Source organism: Hemitrygon akajei, chromosome 7 (assembly GCF_048418815.1).
Source record: "Hemitrygon akajei chromosome 7, sHemAka1.3, whole genome shotgun sequence".
In the NCBI taxonomy this organism is placed as follows: domain Eukaryota; kingdom Metazoa; phylum Chordata; class Chondrichthyes; order Myliobatiformes; family Dasyatidae; genus Hemitrygon; species Hemitrygon akajei.
In genome coordinates, this window is record NC_133130.1 from 181,502,534 (window position 1) to 181,518,167 (window position 15,634).

At 45.4% G+C, this 15,634-nt stretch overlaps 1 protein-coding gene across 2 annotated transcripts in view; it reads right to left on the minus strand.

Annotated features, from left to right (window-relative positions):
- Positions 1-15,634, minus strand: part of LOC140731248 (adenylate kinase isoenzyme 1-like) — a 178,154-nt gene that overhangs the window by 145,896 nt on the left and 16,624 nt on the right. The window contains exon 2 of one of the 2 annotated variants that reach the window (XM_073052787.1): positions 6,735-6,921. The exons of the other annotated variant lie outside the window; for it this stretch is intronic. Within the exon in view, the coding sequence (XP_072908888.1) occupies positions 6,735-6,921 (187 nt within the window). The remainder of the gene's footprint in view (positions 1-6,734; positions 6,922-15,634) is intronic. 2 annotated transcript variants of the gene reach the window in all.

Consider the following 15,634-nt stretch of genomic DNA (forward strand, 5'->3'; position numbering starts at 1 on the left):
GTGTGGAGTTGGCCCTCGTTCTGCGGCGTCACCCGTTACAACCACCCGGGGAGGAGGCGCCGGAGACCATGAAGGAGAGAGCAGAGACGAGGTGGGCACGCTGGAATCCTGCTGGCCGGCTCTCCAGTGTTCACACCCTGGAAGACAATGTGGATTGCCCACTTCTGCAGCTGACCCAACACAACCTGAGGAACTACTGCATGTTTGTCCTTGCAGAAGTGCGGCTCCAAGACAAAATCGCATGGGCCATCAATCTTCGGGCCAAGCCACTCGGGGACTTGTACAGATACTATATTGTGAATGTACGTGCCACCATAACCATATGTACTCGATGTTACTGTAGGCCTTGTATTTTGCAGCTTGGCCTCGGAGGAATGCTGTTTCGTTTTGCTGTGCACTTGTACTGTATGTGGTTGAATGACACCAGGGCACCACTGCTCAGTACAAGAGGACATGGCTTTAAGGTAAGGGGAGGGCAGTTCAAGGGGGATATTAGAGGAAGGTTTTTCACTCTGAGTGGTTGGTGCGTGGAATGCACTGCCTGAGTCAGTGGTGGAGGCAGATACACTAGTGAAGTTTAAGAGACTACTAGACAGGTATATGGAGGAATTTAAGGTGGGGCGTTATATGGGAGGCAGGGTTTAAGGGTCGGCACAACATTGTGGGCTGAACGGCCTGTACTGTGCTGTACTATTTAATGCTCAACTGGAACTCGAACAGGAAGACAAATCCCTCCAATCTTTCATCATGAGGTAAACCATGGAAGGTGACGGGGAGAGGTTCAAAGGGGATGCAAGGGGTAAGTTTTGTTAGTCAGACTGTAGTGGATGCCTGCCGGTTTTGGTGGTAGAGGCAAATATATTAGTGGCTTTTAAGATACATTTCGATAGGCACATGAATATGAAGAAGATGGAAGGATGTGGACATCGTGTAGGGAGTAGTTTTCTGGAGGTTTTTTGGATTTAGTTTTTTAGCTAGTTTAGTACAACATTGTGGGCTGAGGGGCCTGTTCCAGGACTGACTTGTTCTATTTTCTATTTCAAAGTGCTAAGTAAAAGTGTGTGTGTATACACACACATACACACACATATTCACACTCAGTAAATCCAATAATCATAATGAAAGATTGCACCTAACAGAGAGCAAAACAGCCCATGTGCAAAAGACTGTGAACTTAACTTCTCTGAACAACTTCCAACACAGTAACATCCTTGTTTAAGTAAAGAGGCCATTACTGTGCAGAGTACTGCGGATGTGGTCTCACCAATACCCTACACAACTGAAGAACAGGCTCCCTACTCTTGTGGTCAATTCATAACACAACATTCTGTTGAGTTTCCCAACTATTTCTTTAACCTGCACACTAGCCTTTTTGCAGACCAGGCAACAGTACACTCAGATCTCTCTGCATTATGCTCTTCTGTTCTCAGAGCACCAAGTCTCTCACCATTTAAACGAAGAACTTCCTTTATTTTCTTTCAGGCAAAATGGCCAATATCACACGATGCACATTATAATCTACTTGTCAGATAATTGTCCACTTGATGAACCTCCTCTCACTGAAACAGACAATCAGCTGGGGGATTTCAGCAGCTTCAGTGAGGGGGAGCTCTTGGAAAGGAAGTGTGACCTTTCAGATCAAAGTTCAAAGTTCCCTGTTGCTGTGTGGCTCACTGTGAAAGGCGGTTAGGCCTCTGCCTCATGTGGTGTCCCTCCTTCAATGATGTCAGTAATGTCGGAGGATATTTTGATGGTTCTGTGTTTATGGATTGGATGAATGCGGTTATAGACTGTAGTTTTTATACTCTGTATTTTTTGCCTGTTCTTTTTCCATTCTGTTGTGCAAGGGAGAGGGTTTGCGAGTTGATTACTTGTTACGTTTTTTTGTGCAGGGGAGGGCTGTTTGGGGGTCGATGTTCTTGTTCCGTTTTGTGCAGCAGGATTGGGGGGGAGGGTTTCAATGCTCTTGTTGCATTTTGTGTGCGGAACACGTTTGGGGGTCGATGTTCTTGTTCCGTTTTGTGCAGCAGGATTGGGGTGGGGTTCATTTGTGCGGAACATGTTTGGGGGTCGATGACGGGATGCCGTTCTTTTCGGTGCAGGGGGTGGGTTTGCTGTTTCTCTCTGAACAACTTTCACGTTCCTTCGTTGTTTCGTGGCTATCTGGAGAAGACGAATCTCGGAGTTGTATATGGGTACATACTTTGATAATACAGTAAATGAACTTTTAAACTTCCTTTTGAAATTTGGAAGCTCAAAGTAAATTTGGTATCAAAGTACTTATATATCATCACATACAATCCTGAGATTCATTTTCTTGCAGGCATTCACAGTAAATACAAGAAACACTGAAAGAGCGCACACAACAGGATGGACAACAACCAATGTGGGGAAAAGAAATAAACTGTGCAATACAAAAAGAAAAAGGAAAAAGCAATAAATATCAAGATCATGAGATGAAAGGGTCGAGTCTATTGGCTGTGGGATCAGTTTAGTGATGGGACAAGTGAAGTTTAGTGAAGTCATCCCCACTGGTTCAAAAGCTTGATGGTTGAGGGGTAATAACTGTTCCTGAACCTGGTGGTGTGGGCACTGAGGCTCCTGTACCTTCTTGATGGCAGCAGTGAGAAGAGAGCATGGCTTGTGTGGTGGGGGTCCCTGATGATGGATGCTGATTTCCTGTGACAGTACTCTGTGTACACAGGCTTAATGATGGGGAGGGCTTTACCAGTGATGTACAAGGCAGTATTCACTACATTTAGTAGCATTTCACATTCAAAGACATTGGTGTTTCCAAAACAGGTGGTGATACAAACAGTCAGTGAGAGAGTGGGAGAGCCAGTGGATGTAGTGTACCTGGACTTCCAGAAAGCTTTTGATAAAGTCCCACATAGGAGATTAGTGGGCAAAATTAGGGCACATGGTACTGGGGACAGAGTACTGACATGGATTGAAAATTGGCTGGCTGACAGGAAACAAAGAGTAGCGATTAACGGGTCCCTTTCGGAATGGCAGGCTGTGACCAGTGGGGTACCGCAAGGTTCGGTGCTGGGACCACAGCTGTTTACAATATACATTAATGATTTAGATGAAGGGATTAAAAATAACATTAGCAAATTTGCTGATGACACAAAGCTGGGTGGCAGTGTGAAATGTCAGGAGGATGTTATGAGAATGCAGGGTGACTTGGACAGGTTGGCTGAGTGGGCAAATGTATGGCACATGCTGTTTAATGTGGATAAATGTCAGGTTATCCACTTTGGTGGCAAGAACAGGAAGGCAGATTACTATCTAAATGGAGTCAAGTTAGGAAAAGGGGAAGTACAACGAGATCTAGGTGTTCTTGTACATCAGTCAATGAAAGCAAGCATGCAGGTACAGCAGGCAGTGAAGAAAGCTAATGGCATGCTGGCTTTTATAACAAGAGGAATTGAGTATAGGAGTAAAGAGGTCCTTCTGCAGCTTTACAGGGCCCTGGTGAGACCCCACCTGGAGTATTGTGTACAGATTTGGTCTCCAAATTTGAGGAAGGACATTCTTGCTATTGAGGGAGTGCAGCGTAGGTTCACAAGGTTAATTCCCGGAATGGTGGGACTGTCATATGTTGAAAGATTGGAGCGACTGGGCTTGTATACACTGGAATTTAGAAGGATGAGAGGGGATCTGATTGAAACATATAAGATTATTAAGGGATTGGACACACTGGAGGCAGGAAGCATGTTCCCGCTGATGGGTGAGTCCAGAACTAGAGGCCACAGTTTAAGAATAAGGGGTAGGCCATTTAGAACAGAGATGCAGAAAAACTTTTTCACCCAGAGAGTGGTGGATATGTGGAATGCTCTGTCCCAGAAGGGACAGAAGTGGAGGCCAAGTCTCTGGATGCATTCAAGAGAGAGTTAGATAGCTCTTATAGATGGTGGGGTCAAGGGATATGGAGAGAGGGCAGGAACGGGGGTACTGATTGTGTATGATCAGCCATGATCACAGTGAATGGCAGTGCTGGCTAGAAGGGCCGAATGGCCTACTCCTGCACCTACTCTCTATTGTCTATTGTCAATATACTCTCCATCACACATCTACAGACATTTGTCGAAGTATTAGATGTCAAACCGATTTTTCACATACGCCTAAGATAGCAGAGGCACTGCCGTGCTTTCTTAGTGTTGAGCCCAGGACAGAGATGATAATACTGAGGAAAACCCTCCACACCCTGCATCACGACAGAGTGGAGGGGTGAGATGGCAGGAAAGATGAGAAGGCAAGTGGAGAGACAGGAGTCCAATCCTTGACAAAGGGAATCTTCCTTTACTCCTCTGTAAACTCCTTACAACATACATACACTCTGTGACCACTTTATTAGACCTGTACACCTGTTCGTTAATGTAAATATCTAATCAGCCAATCATGTGGCAGCAACTCAATGCAGACGTGGTCAAGAGGTCAGTTGTTGTTCAAACCAAACATCAGAATGGGGAAGAAATGTGATCTAAATGACTTTGATCGTAGAATGATTGTTGGTGCCAGATGGAGTGGTTTGAGTATCTCATAAACTTCTGATCTCCTGGGATTTTCATGCACAACAGTCTCTGGAGTTTATAGAGAATGGTGCAAAGACCATCCAGTGAGCAGCAGTTGTGCGGGCAAAAGCACCTCGTTAATGAGAGGTCAGAGGAGAAAGGCCAGACTGGTTCAAGCTGACAGGAAGGTGACAGGAACTCAAATAACCACACGTTACAGCAGTGGTGTGCAGAAGAGCGTCTCTGAATGCACAACATGTCGAACCTTGAGGTGGTTAGGCTACAGCAGCAGAAGACCATGAACTTACAGAAATACACCTAATGGCTACTTTATTAGGTATCTCCTGTATTTAATAAAGTGTTAGATACTGGAGATACCTAATAAAGTGGGAACTGAGAGTGTTTTCCTACCTTTATTTGTGTCATTGACAATTACACTTTCTGTATGTTCATCCAAACTTGAAGCCACCAATGAAAGAAGTTGAGACACCGATGCTGATTCTGTGGCATTCAGCTTGTTACCTTTTTGCCACCAGCAAAAATGCCTACTGCCCATTTCCTGCCAGGCACCGTGTCTTCTTATCCACAGTAATGTGAGCTTTTAAAATGGCAAAGCTCAACCCCAAGAGAAAATATGGCATCTCCAGCAGTTTCATTCAGGAGAGCCCAGTGCAATGGAATCAAGTCCCCTTTTGTTCAAGAGCCCTTTAGTTGAGGAGTAGTAATTGTTCTTCAACCTGGTGGTGCGAGTTCAAGCCCCGACTTGGCAGCAGATGTGTTGTCATGGTTGAGAAGTCAGCATGACTGATACAAGTCTCACCATTCTTCCTTTCCCACCCAACAGCAGAGCTGCTGTCTCCTGTCTCCAGTGGCTCCGGAGCAAGGCCGAGCTTTGGTGCTGCCTGTGAGGATTTTGTTCTGTCTCCTTGTTATCTTCTGCTGCTGGAGCAGGGCAGCATCTCTACTTCGTCAGGAGTCTGCGGAGAGTCGGAATGACATCTAAAACTTTGACAAACTTCTATAGTAGTGTAGTGGAGAGTGTATTGACTGGCTGCATCACTGCCTGGTATGGAAACACCAATGCCTTTGAATGGAAAGTACTACAAAAGGTAGTGGATTTGGCCCAGTACGTCACTGGTAAATTGAATATATCTACACGCAACGCTGTCATAGCAGAACTGCATCCATCAGGTATAAGGTACAAGAGCCTCAGGATTCACACCACCAAGTTCAAGAACAATTACTACCCCTCAACCATCAGGCTCTTGAACAAAAGGGGACAACTACTGTCACTTGCTCATCTATTGTGATGTTCCCACAAACAATGATCTCACTTTAAGAATTTATCTCAGGTTCTTGTTATTTTTTGCTGTTTATTTATATTTACATTTGCACAGTTGGTTGTCTTCTGCACTCTGGTTGATCTTTCATTGATCCTGTTATAGTCACTATTCGATAAACTTGCTGAGTATGTCCTTAGGAAATATGAATCTCAGAGTTGTATATGGTGACATATATACATAGAAACATAGAAAACCTACAACACAACACAGGCCCTTCGGCCCACAAAGTTGTGCCGAACATGTCCCTACCTTAGAAATTACTAGGCTTACCCATAGCCCTCCATTTTTCTAAGCACTTTGATAATAAAATTTATTTTGAACTTTGAACATCCCTATGGGTCTTCCTCCCACATCCCAAACATGTGTGGGACGTCGGCTTTATTGGCCACTACAAATCGCCCCTTGTCAGAAGGTAAGTGGTAAATTCGGAGCTGAGTTGGTGAGCATTTGGGTAAAATAAAATGGAATCAGTTTAGAATGAGTGTAAATCATTAGTGCAGTGTAAATCGGTGCAAATTCATGTAAATCATTAGGGTGAATGGATTAGTGTAATTAGTGTAAATCAGTTTAGAATTGGGGAAAATGGATGTGAGATAGTTGAGGTATACTCAATGGGCTGAAGGTCCTGACTTCATGACATCCTCCTTTTCCAACCAAGAAATTAAAAGGCACTTTCAGAAAGACTGGAACTTAAAGCAGTTAGGCAGGTTGGACTTGGGTCTGATCTACCCACATGTTGCTCCCTCCCCAGCTCTATGACTCTCCTTTCCAGACAAACAATAAACCGCCAGCCTTTCCAAAGCAGGCTCAGATCCCCCCCCAACATCACCACCCTCTTAAATACAACCGAAGACTAATCGTTTTGCTCATTCACCTGCCCGCAATATTGGCTTCTTCCCCTGCCCACCGTTGATGGGGGGTAACGGTCGACGCTCCTGAGAGATGAAGGTGTCCCACTTCACCTTCTCTGGCCCTCCGAGCTCCCGGACTCTCTGCAAACATCCCTCCAGGTATTCCACAGGGTCCTCGGGCCGATAGTACATCAGTCCCGTCAGCAAGCTCTGTGGGCGGAGAGTAGAGGTAAACATCCTGACAAGTTCAACTGAAGACAGAGACATTGAGAAATGGTTTGGATCGAACTCACTTTGACTCCCTCTGGTGCTGCTCTCTTCAGAATACAATGACTTTTACAAATTGAGGGCTTTAACCTCCACGACCAAATGGGCTGTGTCTGTCCAATGTCACAATGATTCAACTTAATATCAGAGAATGTATACAGTATACATTTACTCTTCACAGACATCCACCAAACAAGAAACCCCACTGGATGGAAGATAGAAACATTAGAACAACGCCCATCTCACAATTAGTAACAGAAGCTTCGACCCTCCCCTTCCCCCAGCAGATCAGTTGGCCCATCATCTCCATACCTGAAGCAGTTTTCCAATTCACCCACACATTCCCACTCCTTGTGAATCTACATCCAGCACCTTCTCAGATAATGCATCAATTATTGGTTAATTATCAATTCCCTTGGCTACTCCAAGCAGCCCTCCAAACACTATTGCTAACGCTAATTTCACACAGACAAGGGAAGTCATGGTAGCATAGTGGTTAGCACAACACTTTCTATTACCAGCGTCCCGGGTTCAAGTCCCATCACTGCCTGTAAGGAGTTTGTGTGTTCCCCTATGACCACATGGGTTTCCTTCGGTTGCCCTAGTTTCCTCCCACAGTCCAAAGACGTACTGGTCAGTAAATTAATTGGTCATTGTAAATTGTCCTGCGATTAGGCTAGGATTAAATCAGGGGATTACTGGGTGGCGTGGCTCAAAAGGGCAGGAGGGCCTACTCGCTCTTGTTACGAATGTGCCACAGCTCTGAGGGGCCGAAGGGTGCGGGGTAGCCCCCTCCTTTGTGAGAATCGCAAGATCACTATTAAGTCAGTTCAGGGGACACAGGAAATGAGAAGACATGCAGAATCCACAAAAGGGTTGGAATGTGTCCTGGCCTCCGAAAGGCGGACCCATTGATACCGGCTATTGTCTCTTGGAGACGGACTTGTGTATTGAATCCTGTACGATGCATCGAAGCCCCCAGGCAATGAACCAAGGGGGAGGTTGGTGGAGGGATTGCATCATCCCAACCTGATTGACACCTGAGACCCTGTGAGTCAGGATAAAAAGAGGGTCTGTGGGAACAGCCCCTCAGACGCACCAGAAGAAACGCTAGCGATCCCGTAATAGCGAAAGCCGGTGGAAGGCCACGTGCGTCCGCTTCCATTTGCCCCAGAATCGGTGGCCTTTGCCACGGAAAAACGGTTTTTAGCTAACAACGGGGAACTCAACTTCCCAACGACTCTCAAAGGATTGACATCATAAAAGGAATCGGCAAGTTTTTCTCTAAATCTCTCTCTCCCCAACGGCTGCAGCCTGTATGAACTGAACAAACTATATATTTTCATCGGACAATTCATTATCCCCTAGACAACGATACAGCTTATTTCTTATTGATTATTATTATACCCGCACCTTTAGATTTAGTATTGACGACATATAGTATCTGTATATTTGCACTGATATTATTTTTGTGTCTTTTTAATAATAAATACTGTTTAAAAATAGTATCATCAGACTTCAATGGACCTCTCTATCTTTGCTGGTAAGTGACCCAGTTAAGGGGTACGTAACAACTTGGGGTTCTCGTCTCGGGATTTGACACCAAATTGGGAGGCCAGTAAATCGGGCTTGTAAGTCCAAACTTGGATCTGGTTACGCGGGTAGCCAGACGGGAAACCAGCAAAGATGGACGTGGGTGAATTTATAGAAAACCCGACTCTGGAGGCGCTAGAGGCGGCCACCAAATCAGACTTGATAAATTTGGTGAAGGGGTTAAACCTCGCAGAGGTGAGGTTGTCAATGAAAAAGCGGGAGGTGCGAAGGGCAATAACTCAGTATTATATTGGGAAGAATGTGTTTGCAGCTGAGGTATTGGAAAATATCCCTGAAAAGGTACCAGCTAGTGGGACGGCTCAGTTAGAGTTGGAGAAATTAAGGTTGGAACATGCAATTAGGTTAAAGCAGCTGGAAGCAGCTGAGAAGGAGAAAGAAAGGGCCGACAAACAAAGGGAGCATGTGTTCCAGCTAAAGGAATTAGAGCAGGACAGAGCTGAGAAGCAAAGAGAGCATGAACTTCAGTTAAAACAGCAGGAAGCAGCTGAGAAGGAGAAAGAAAGAGCTGAGAAAGAGAAGGAAAGTGCCAAGAAGGAGAGGGAGGCAGAGAAACAGAGGAAACATGACTTGGAGATGGAGAAGTTAAGGCAAGAGCAACGAGTTCAGGGGTCAGACCGAGAGGAGCGGTTTAATGTTAGTCGGGAGTTGAGGTTAGTACCTCCGTTCGAGGAGACGGATGTTGATAATTATTTCTTGCTTTTTGAAAAGGTGGCAGTGAATCAGAAGTAGCCCAGAGATCAGTGGGTGGCGTTGTTACAAAGTGTGTTAAAAGGGAAGGCACAGCGGGCATATACGGCGTTGTCCATGGAGGAGGAAGAGGAGGAGAGTTATGACAAAGTAAAGGCAGCCATTCTCCGGAGTTATGAGTTAGTACCTGAAGCGCATAGACAAAAGTTCAGAAATTTAAAGAAAGGGTGGAATCAGATGTATACCGAGTTTGCCTATGAGAAGGGTATGCTCTTGGACCGTTGGTGCACCGCAGAGATAGTGGAAGGGGGGGGGGCATATTGCATCTAGGTGCTTTGCTCCGAGGAAAGAGACAGGAAAAGGGAAAGCAGCAGTCCCTATCAGATGTGCCGTGGTAGTCAGTAAATCGACAAGAGTGCCCCGGGTAGACAGGGTACGAGAAGGGTCTGAGACTTGTATGTCAAACGGAACCATGTCTGTGAGGGAGGGAGGCACCCCAGTTCCAATACGGATCTGGAGAGACACGGAGGCTGAATTATCATTGATCAGCAGTAAGGTACTAGATTTTGGTCGCAAGACGGGAATGGTAGCTGTGAAAGGAATAGGCAAAGAGACGGAGATGGTGCCCTTGCATAAGATCATTATGAATTGTGAGCTAGTCTCTGGTCCAGTCGAAATGGGGGTGCGATCAGAATTCCCGAGAACTGACGCAGACGTCCTTCTGGGTAACGATTTAGCCGGTGAGCGCTGCAGCCCCGCCCCTAGATTCCAAGATCTATCCCGCATGCGCGGTTACTCGCAGCATGTCGAGAGCAGTTTAAATCTGGCCAGTGTCGATTTGGCCGAGACGTTTTTACCGACCCTGTACCACGAGGGTTTAGAGGGTGGTAAAACGAAGAGTAGTAAAGTGAAAGAGAGTAAGGGAGAGGAGGTAGACCTGCCCTTAGCGAGGAGAAAAGTTCTAGAGGCAGGAGATAAAGATGAGAAACAGATAGAGCTGTTAAAAGGTCCAGAGTTGGACATGGATGATCTGTCGGGTTTGGCAGAACTGTTTGAAGAAGTTGAAAATTCTAAAGGTGTTCCCGATAATGAAATGAGGGCAGTCCTAGATGAAAAGGGTGCCCTTACCTTGAAGAAGTCTGCTGGGTTGGCAGATGAGGTTGTTTCAGCCCGCGGGGTTGAGTTTACTCCGGAAGGGAGTTGCCCAGAGAGTAGCTGGGAGAATCAGGGGAATTTAGAGTTTGGACCGGGTACGGGTATTGAAAACCTAGAAGAGGGATATGTCCCATTGGAGTGTGTCCAAGATGTGGATGCACATGGTACTGAACCTAGTAATGAAGCTCAGAAAAAGTCTGAGGTATTTGATTCAGCTGACAAGGAAGGCAGTCCTTGTGGGTCAGATAGACTTGGTTCAGCGAAGGAAGGGTTAACCTTGGTAATAGTGGGAAGTGAGAGTTCCCAGGTGTTTGTGCTCGAAGGTGTGTTAAAAGTTAATGCGGAGATCAAACGTGGGGAGATGAATATTATCATTGAAGAAAACGGGAAATATGTAGTTCCCAAATCGAATGAAGAAAATTTAAAACCCGCGGATCGCTTACAGGTTGAGTTGGAAGATGTCGGGGCCCCCCATGCTATTGTTATTCCAGACTGTGGTGTGAAAAGGCAGAATTTGAAATGCTGCTTGAACAAAGAGTTCGAATTGAAAACTAATAGCCTGAAGGGTCTTGAAGAGAAAGCTAGCAACTTGCGTAAAATTAAAGAATTGGGTGGAAATTCAGAAGATGGTCTAAGTTTGGGACACAGTGTTGATAAAATAACTCCTATGAAAGAAGCGGGCAAAAGCCTATTTCGCCAGGGTACCCAAGCTCCCCATGTGGGAACTAACCGGAAAAGAGACGAGGGTTAATGGGGACGCCATTTTTAAATAGCAGAAACCAGTTTTAAGGGATTTCGACAAAGCCTGTGAATAATAAAAGACAACCCCCATGGAAGCCTGCCTGTTAAGTTTGAAAGCAACATAACAATTAGTATTTGCATGAACTTTTGTAGTATACACGTAAGCTTAAGATCACAACTCTTTAGTTTTGTTTGCTGAAGAAAAAAAATAGGTGATTACTAAATTGGAGTCTGATGCTACAAGACTTTAGTAGGGTACAAGATGTTAAGATATTAAAGGAAGTGACAATTGTAATCGGTAACCATCTGAATGTATAACTGTATTACTCTGTAGTGAAAAGGAAAAGCTTTTGTATTGTGTTAGATTCTCAAATCCTGTACGACTCTGTACTACTTTGTTTTCACCGCTGGTGAAAACGCTTTGAAGAAAGGGGGTGTTACGAATGTGCCACAGCTCTGAGGGGCCGAAGGGTGCGGGGTAGCCCCCTCCTTTGTGAGAATTGCAAGATCACTATTAAGTCAGTTCAGGGGACACAGGAAATGAGAGAAAGACATGCAGAATCCACAAAAGGGTTGGAATGTGTCCTGGCCTCTGAAAGGCGGACCCATTGATACCGGCTATTGTCTCTTGGAGACGGACTTGTGTATTGCATCCTGTACTATACATCGAAGCCCCCCCCCCCAGGCAATGAACCGAGGGGGAGGTTGGTGGAGGGATTGCATCATCCCAACCTGATTGACACCCGAGACCCTGTGAGTCAGGATAAAAGTGGGTCTGTGGGAACAGCCCCTCAGACGCACCAGAAGAAACGCTAGCGATCCCGTAATCGCGAAAGCCGGTGGAAGGCCACGTGCGTCCGCTTCCATTTGCCCCAGAATCGGTGGCCTTTGCCACGGAAAAAACGGTTTTTAGCTAACAACGGGGAACTCAACTTCCCAACGACTCTCGAAGGATTGACATCATAAAAGGAATCGGCAAGTTTTTCTCTAAATCTCTCTCTCCCCAATGGCTGCAGCCTGTATGAACTGAACGAACTATATATTTCCATCAGACAATTCATTATCCCCTAGACAACGATACAGCTTATTTCTTATTGATTATTATTATACCCGCACCTTTAGATTTAGTATTGACGACGTATAGTATCTGTATATTTGCATTGATATTATTTTTGTGTCTTTTTACTAATAAATACTGTTTAACAATAGTATCATCAGACTTCAACGGACCTCTCTATCTTTGCTGGTAAGTGACCCAGTTACGGGGTACGTAACACTCTGTATGTCAATAAGTGAATAAATAAAGTGCCATATTTCATCTATAAACTGCTGGCCCCATTTAAATCCCATATGACAACAATAACAGGAAGGAATTAGAAATCTTGTCAGTTCAAATCTCTAATATAACAAAATCAGTGAATGTTAGAAGAACTCAGCAGGTCAGGCAGCGTGTGAGGAAAAAGAAAGAGATAATGCTTCCGGTTCATGACGTTATGAACTGAATCATCAACTGCTTTTCTCTCTCTACGGATGCTGCCTGACCTGTTGAAAATTTGTAGCATTCTCTGATTTTATCTCAGATGTTCAGCATCTGTTGTGTTTTGATTGTTGCTTACTGTTCTGGGCCAACATTGATCTAAATCACATTCAAGGAATAAGCAAGGACCTCTTACTAATATGTCATTGATATGAATTAAGCGCTGAGCTGAGCTTTGGTTTTGTTGTGATCTGTTACGTGGCCTAAGCGAGGGATTCCCAACCTTTTTATAGGCCATGGACCGACCGCCCAGTTGATGGTAGGGATCCGTGGCATAAAAAGGCTGGGAACCCCTGGGTTAGAGGGTGCAGATGACAATGGATTTAATGTAAGTGGCAGATTCACAGACAGCAAACTACCCCACCAGCAGTCTGGGTGAAAGGCTTCATCAGTTAGCTGTCCCTTGTAACACAAAGACACACTAGCACAGTGTGAGCTGCCTGCTCACGCAGGTTCTCCACAAGCACCAAACCCCACCAGAGACCTGATGCACCATCAATAACTCTAGGAGACTGGAAGTGAACGATAGGCTTTTATTAACAGTGAAAAGGGAGCACGACCATGTCGAAGACTGAGGGAGGAGCAGTGCCCCAATCGCCTTTATCCAGGGGTCTGTGGGAGGAGCCACAGGAGCAGTCAGCAGAGGGGCATGTCCAGACAGGTATACATGGTTTACCACAAGACCAGATGAGTTGGACAGCCTATTTCCTTGTAATTATGGGAAAGGATATTCCCCCTCCTATTGTTTCTGTGTCTCCTACCCTGTGAGAAAGGCAAGAATTCCTCCCAGAGGAGTGCTGCTCCCCGTTTTGTCAGGACCTCTCTACATTCTAACCGTAAAGCGAGCTTCTGCTCCGTCCCACCCCACATTCTACCCGTCTCCACTCCTATTGGTCACAACAGGATTGCTAGACGGGGTGTTTCCGAGTTCCAGGAGATTTGTACATAATGAATGGTTTTAATATTCATTGTACCAAGAATTGCACACAGTTCAGGGATGTCATGGCTTCAAACCCCAATATAGGGCACTGAACGCAGGGCTACCAATCTAACAGCGCATGTCTGCTGTGCGTAGGCACCTTAGGTACACATACTATAAATTTGCTGACGATACAACCATTGTAGGTGGAATCTCAGGTGGTGACGAGAGGGCGTGCAGGAGTGAGATATGCCAACTAGTGGAGTGGTGTCACAGCTGCAACCTTGCACTCAACATCACTAAGACGAAAGAGTTGCTTGTGGACTTCAGGAAGGGTCAGACAAAGGAACACATACCAATCCTCATAGAGGGATCAGAAGTGGAGAGAGTGAGCAGTTTCAAGTTCCTGGGTGTCAAGATCTCTGAGGATCTAACCTGGTCCCAACATATCGATGCAGTTATAAAGAAGGCAAGGCAGCAGCTATACTATATAGGAGTTTGAAGAGATTTGGCATGTCAACAAATACACTCAAAACTTCTATAGTTGTACCGTGGAGAGCATTCTGACAGGCTGCATCACTGTCTGGTATGGAGGGGCTACTGCACAGGACCGAAAGAAGCTGCAGAGCTTGTAAATTTAGTCGGCTCCATCTTGGATACTAGCCTACAAGTACCCAGGACATCTTCAAGGAGCGGTGTCTCAGAAAGGCAGCGTCCATTATTAAGGACCTCCAGTGCCCAGGACATGCCCTTTTCTCACTGTTATCATCAGGAAGGAAGTACAGAAGCCTGAAGGCACACACTCAGTGATTCAGGAACAGCTTCTTCCCCTCTGCCATCCGATTCCTAAATGGACATTGAAGCTTTGGACACTAGCTCACTTTTTAAAAAATATACAGTATTTCTGTTTGTGCGCTCTTTAAAATCTATTCAATATACATAATTGATCTACTTGTTTATTTATTATTGTTTTTACTTTATTCATTATTATTATTTTCTCTGCTAGATTATGTATTGCATTGAACTGGTGCTGCTAAGTTAATAAATTTTACGTCACATGCCTGTGATAATAAACCTGATTCTGACATACATACCTTGTGCTTTGGCATAAGTGTGCATGTGTGCTTGAGGAAATGGTACAAATTTAGTAGAGTACACACTTTGCAGGTTTGTGCACTGGGATCCACTTGTGTCGCATGGTGTGTTTGTGAATGTGTGTAAATTTCTGCTAGGTAAGCGTTGGCATCTTTTATTACCTTGGTGATCTAAACGCAGCAATGATGCTCTTCCACAACAGTCTGTGAGCCACTACCCCAAAGTTGGGCCACCGGTACCATCTGGGGGGATTCTTATGGCGATTCTTGGCAAGGTATACACCCCTAGTGCTAGAAAATATGTGATAGCATTGCAGCGGGGGCTTTCTGTGGGGGGGGGGGACTGGGACTTGCACCTCCATGTTATGAGAACCATGATCCCATGATGCTTTGCCTATGATAAGATGAATTATGCCAGGTACCTGTCCCCTTACTTCGTTCAGATGATGAACCTCCCAGAGAAGAATCATTCTGTGTGAGAGGCCTTCAAGACAGGCCAATTCTCAGTGCAGCTGTCAAGTAACAGCCCCTTTGGGCAGATCCCTGTGGACCAGGCTATTGAAGCCACAGTGAACAAAGACACACAGACTCCTGGAGGCACATAACGGTTCAGCCTGAATGCTGGAGCTATTGAGCGCTACTACACAACAGCTGAGCACCGCAGTGCACGCCTGGGACAGTTAAGAAGATGGTGCAAGGCAACAAATCAGAGCTTTGTCATGCGGAGCTACAGCAGCCAAGAATCCAGAAGGATGAGGAAGCAGTTCCAGCAGTGGTTGGCCTCATACATGAATGGGTCAACCCATCTTCAGAGAAGCCGGAACTCACTAGCATCTCTACGGAAAAGGCAGCCCCCAAGGACATTGCCTCTGACCTGATGAAGGCGTATGAGATTGGTGAGCAATGCCA